This window comes from Mandrillus leucophaeus, unplaced genomic scaffold, assembly GCF_000951045.1.
Source record: "Mandrillus leucophaeus isolate KB7577 unplaced genomic scaffold, Mleu.le_1.0 Scaffold10, whole genome shotgun sequence".
NCBI classification, from domain to species: domain Eukaryota; kingdom Metazoa; phylum Chordata; class Mammalia; order Primates; family Cercopithecidae; genus Mandrillus; species Mandrillus leucophaeus.
In genome coordinates, this window is record NW_012098098.1 from 1886727 (window position 1) to 1892521 (window position 5795).

The 5795-nt window shown below is 51.8% G+C and overlaps 1 protein-coding gene across 2 annotated transcripts in view; it reads left to right on the plus strand.

Annotated features, from left to right (window-relative positions):
* CRISPLD2 (cysteine-rich secretory protein LCCL domain containing 2) overlaps nt 1-5795 on the plus strand; it is a 93622-nt gene that overhangs the window by 46029 nt on the left and 41798 nt on the right. For both annotated transcript variants that reach the window (XM_011971441.1, XM_011971434.1), the window contains 2 exons: nt 1835-1978; nt 4080-4140. In XM_011971441.1, coding sequence (XP_011826831.1) covers nt 1835-1978; nt 4080-4140 — 205 coding nt within the window. The remainder of the gene's footprint in view (nt 1-1834; nt 1979-4079; nt 4141-5795) is intronic.

A 5795-nucleotide genomic window follows, 5' to 3' on the forward strand; every position in this document is an offset into this window, starting at 1 on the left:
CTCAAAGGCCCTACAACTGGACCCCTCTTTGAGGAACAGCCTCACACCCGCCTTCTCAGAGCCCCTCTCTTCTTTTCTTTTTTTTTTTTTTTTTTTTTTGAGACGGAGTTTCACTCTGTTACCCAGGCTGGAGTGCAGTGGCACGATCTCCACTCACGGCAGCCTCCACCTCTCTACCTCCCAGGTTCAAGCACTTCTCCTGCCTCAGCCCCCCAAGTAGCTGGGAATACAGGCACCTGCCACCATGCCCAGCTAAATTCTGTATTTTCAGTAGAGACAGGGTTTCACCATCTTGGCCAGGCTGGTCTCGAACTCCTGACCTCATGCAATCCACCCGCCTCGGCTTCCCAAAGTGCTGGGATTACAGGCATGAGCCACCACACCTGGCCCTGAAACTTGGATTTTAATCCAAAACCACAAAGGGACCTGCGAGGGCGCTCTAGTTATTCTCCTTGAAATTGTTGTCACCCAGATACATCTATTGCCCTTTTTGCTTGGGGAGCTTGGAGACCACAGGTTTCCAACTCTGGTCCAAAGACATCTGTTGGGGCACGGGAGGGGCGGGCCATAAGTGAAGGTATTCACAGTCCCCAGCAGAGACGCTCCTGAGTTTGTCTTTGATCAGGGCCGCTGTGGCAAATGAAAATAGCAGTTTCTTTGCTTTAGCTGGAGTTTACAGATTGGTATCCTGCTGGTCTGACTGCAGGTTCTGGTGAGCAGTTTGTAGTTGTCTTTCAGGTTGAAAACTGGAAGATAAGCTAACTGAGGTTTAGTAAGTGCAATCTGTTTGGTTAATTAAAATGTTTTACAACATGGGTCGTGGTCATAGTTGGAGAAATAATAATATACCATGTCCTTGAATAAGGAAAAGATTGTTCTTTTGGATAGACGGATAGTTCTACATGTTGAGCGTGACATTATCGGACGGGAAAACTCCAGTACAGAAGTAACAGTTGAGCTGGTTAAGTGGCCCTGACTGGCAGGGGGAGAGAAGGGATGGAAATGGACTGGTGTGAGGTGCAGTTGGGGTCTAGGAGCACTGAGGCTGGCTTTTGTGCGCCCTGGTGGGTGCATGACGAGGAAGACCCTTCCCCAGTGAAAACCCAGGGATAAGGAGGGGACTTCCTGGGGGTCCACCATGGCTTTGGGCCAGTGGCTGAGGAAGTTTTGTTTTGTTTTGTTTTGTTTGAGACAGAGTTTCGCTCTTGTCACCTACGCTGGACTGTAATGGTACAATCTCGGCTCACCGCAACCTCCACCTCCCGGGTCAAGCGATTCTCCTGCCTCAGCACCCCCCAAGTAGCTAGGATTACAGGCGCCCGCCACCATGTCCAACTAATTTTTGTATTTTTGGTAGAGACGGGGTTTTGCCATGTTAGCCAGGCTGGTCTCAAACTCCTGACCTCAGGTGATCTGCCCACCTCAGCCTCCCAAAGTGTTGGGATTACAGGCGTGAGCCACCACGCCCGGCCTGAGGCAGCTTCTTGAAGTTGCTTCGTGGGGACAGAGGGTCAGGTGGAGGAGGAGATGGGACAAGAAAGCATTATGATAACCCAGGTGTGGGCGGGAGGCCTGCTAACCTCTGGGCAGCCTGGCTGGTCTTGGGTCCAAAGTAAACGCAGTGAGCGGAGAGCGTCCCCATCTCATCTGGGCTGGTAGAATTCCACCTGGCCAGGTCTGTTCTGAAATGTAACTTTCTCTTTGCCACTGAAATGATTCTTTGTAAAACCAAACCTCAAACACGTTTAGTTTTCAAATTGCTTTTTTTTTCCCCGAAGTGCGTTTTTGTTGAATCCCAGTGTGTTATTTTTTTTCCTCCCTTTCCAATATTAAGAAGAAACCTACACTCTAAAACCTGAAACGGATGAGATGAATGAGGTGGAAACGGCTCCCATTCCTGAAGAAAACCATGTTTGGCTCCAACCGAGGGTGATGAGACCCACCAAACCCAAGAAAACCTCTGCGGTCAACTACATGAGTGAGTCCGGGCCCTCCTCCGCCCCGCCTGCCCTCCCAGCCACCTCCAAAGGGGACAGGGTGGGTGGAGGAGGGGAGCTAGTGGATTTAGGTCTGCAAATCCACAAACAGTGGGAAACAGGGTGCGGCGAAGCTCATGGAGGCACAACCGTAAGACGTTTTTCAAAAACGATATTTTTAAGTCATTTCAAAAGCAAGCATTATAGGACTTGCGCTTGGGTGGCATTTTTTTCCCCCAGACAGGTATTTTAAGGTTAGACCTTCCCTTGTCCTTTCAAAAAGGACCTGGGCTGAAGTTGGGTTCCTCTGGAAGGCGCTGGCCCCGCAGAGGGCAGGCAGCGTCCAGGCTGGCTCTGGCAGGTTCCACTCCTTCCTCACCAGGTCCTGGCTCTGGACTCAGTTGGAGCATCCACGAAGTAGGGGATAGTGGTGCCGCATCAGGCTTGCCCGGAGGATGAGCTGCAGCAACGCAGGTCACCCAGTGCCAGCTGAGGCCTCCCTGTACATTGAGATAATTGCAGAGTTGCCTACAACTCTTTTTTGAGATGGAGTTTCGCTCTTGTCACCCAGGCCGGAGTGCAATGCATGATCTCGGCTCACTGCAACCTTCGCCTTCATGGTTCAAGCAATTCTCCTGCCTCAGGCTCCTGAGTAGCTGGGACTACAGGTGCCCACCACCATGCCCAGCTAATTTTTGTATTTTTAGTAGAGAAGGGGAGATGTTTCCCCGTGAGACTTCCAGGAATCCACAAAATATTGGGGATTGCTCACCTCTGGCCCTTTGGCTCCCCGGGCACTTCAGCTGCCCAAGCTTTTGTTCTCCCTGCCTTCACCTCCCCAGGGTGGAGCTCAGCTCACCTTCAATTTCCCTGGACACTGCTGCGGGACCTCATTCGCAGCCACTGTTTCTGCAGGCCTGGGGCTGTGGAGGGCTGTTTTCGCTCAGGCGGGGCTGGAGGCCTGGGCTGGATGCCCTTGGCTCTCCCCATTTGCCCCGCAAGCCTCAAAGGCCCTACAACTGGACCCCTCTTTGAGGAACAGCCTCACACCCGCCTTCTCAGAGCCCCTCTCTTCTTTTCTTTTTTTTTTTTTTTTTGAGACGGAGTCTCGCGCTGTGTCACCCAGGTTGGAGTGCAGTGGCGCGATCTCAGCTCATTGCAAGCTCCGCCTCCCAGGTTCACGCCATTCTCCTGCCTCAGCCTCCGAGTAGCTGGGACTACAGGCGCCCGCCACCACGCCCGGCTAGTTTTTTGTATTTTTAGTAGGGACGGGGTTTCACCATGTTAGCCACGATGGTCTCGATCTCCTGACCTCGTGATCCACCCGCCTCGGCCTCCCAAAGTGCTGGGATTACAGGCTTGAGCCACCGCGCCCGGCTCCTCTCTTCTTTTCATAACTACCGTCTCCCCTGCCCCCACCAGGCTTTCTGTCCTCTTCAGATGTCTTTCCCTATGATGCTGGAGCATTCTGTAGCTTGCTTTGACCAGGAAATATGCGGAGGCCTCGTCCGTCCAGGAGTTCAAAATGGTGCCATTGTTTCTTTCAATAACATACGTTTACATCCCTTTTCAAACTATAACATGACTCCAAGACTGATATGTTCCCATAAAATAAAGCAAAAAGCTTTGCAAAAGGCATCTTGGCGATGGGGGAGATGACTCGGGTGAGCCTGGCTGGGTCCCCCGCCCCACAGACTCGGAGCAACGTCCTCCCTACCCCCTCAGGAGGCCTGCCCTGTAGAGCCCTGTGGGACCACAGGCACATAGTGTATGCCAGGCACCCTGCCAAGGCCAGAGTTCACTTTCTCTGTCAGTGCTCACAAAAGCCCTTGGAAGTGGGTACTGTCGCTGTCCCCATTGTTCATATGTGGAAATTGAAACTCAGGGGGAAGTAACTTGCCCAAGGTCACTCTGCTACTGTAAAGCGGTGGGCCTGGGGTCTGAGCCCCCAGCGGAAGCCTTCAACCATCAGGCATCGCCCTTGCTCTTAGAATAGCACGGATTGGATTGCGGAATGTGCCAAAATGTCCCTCAGCATGGAGAAAGCTCTTCTCACTCTCCTGCTTTCGTGCCGTGACATGTATTTCTGCACTTCTCTCCTAGCCCAAGTCGTCAGATGTGACACCAAGATGAAGGACAAGTGCAAAGGGTCCACGTGTAACAGGTGAGCCTGTGCTGGGCTGTCCTGCCACTGCGGCCTCTGAGCCTGTGCTGGGCTGTCCCGCCACTGCGGCCTCTGAGCCTGTGCTGGGCTGTTCTGCTGTTGCATATTTAGCAAGCTACTCTCACCAAGCAGAACAGGGGTTAGGGCTGGGTAGTGTCCGGGCACGTGCTCGCCTCGGCCATTGGCAGATCCTATGGGAATGCTGCAGGATCTGCGCAGGCTGCTCCCAGTGGGCCCCACTGGACGGATGGGCCACCCCTGTATCCCCCCCATGGTAGATGAATAAATCCATCTAGCTGATGCAGTCATTCAGATGATGAACACTGTCTGCCAAAAAGAACGAGTTTGGTTTTGGCAGTGTGACTGCCGGGCTGTTCTCTGTGGTAGTAAGCAGCCAACAGGTGCAGCCGCCGCATGCACACCCTGAGTCAAATGGGAAAACCATGTCATTGGGAGAGGGGACCTTGCTCGTCTTCCTACGAATTCTGGCATCAGTTTGCCGAAAGCTGAATCGAGTTATTTAAAGCACATGTTAAAAAGGGAAGGTGGAATCTTCGGTTTTATATCACAAGGGTTTGGAATTTAGTTTGCCGGGAGAACACTTCACTTAGATGTTGGCTGGACTGTGATGAGAGGGACTTGGAGCAGCCAGGATGAGGCGGCTCACTGGGCTCACGTGTGCTGCTGTCGTTTGTTGGTGAAATGAGCCCAATGTGTCAACAGTCAGCGGTGGAATAACAGTGCCTAAAACCTCGCACTCAGTGTTAGGGTAGCACTTGCATGTCTCCATGCTGGGCGAATTGGGGAAAAGCAGGCAGCGCCTGGCAGGGGCCTCTGCCGTGTGCACTGCCCAGTGTGGGCTGCCAAGAAGCTGGAGTTGTCCTTTTGTGGCGATGCATCTTTCTGAACGTTAAGCGCATCATGAGAGCTTCTCCCCTGAGTAGTACTCAGTGGAAAAAGGTGAGCACGTGTTGGAGAACATTCCTTGTCAGACAACATCGAGGCAGTTCCAGAGCTGGGGTGGGTGGGGCACTCCCCACACAGGGAGGAGGCTGGAATCTGTCCACACGAAGGCTGCTAGAGGCCTCCAGTCAAGAAGAGTTACTCAACCCCAATCTGCCATGGTGGGAGTATCCTGAGTCTTGCTGTAGAGGCCGTCCACAGTCTGGCACACCTGTTTTCTGTTCATGGTGCTTTTACAAAAATAACAGTCAGTGGGCTTTTTTTTCTGACTTGAAAACGTATCTATGCTCATTAATAATGATTCAGGAAAGTAATAACAACAACAAAAAGGTAGAAAGAAAAAAATGTGTCCCAAAATCTCATCAATACCAGTAGCAATTTGATGTATTTCCTTCCAGTCTTTTTTTCTGTGCATAGATGAGGCTAATGCTGTTTATGTATTTTCTTTTCTTTTTTCTTTTTTTTTTTTTTTTTTGAGTTGGAGTCTTGCTCTGTTACCCAGGCTGGAGTGCAGTGGCACGATCTCAGCTCACTGCAACCTCTGTCTCCTGTGTTCAAGTGATTCTCCCACCTTAGCCTCCTGAGTAGCTGTAACTACAGGCTCACACCACCACACCCAGTTCATATTTTGTATTTTTGGTAGAGATGGAGTTTCACCATGTTGGCCAGGCTGGTCTCGAGCTCCTGACCTC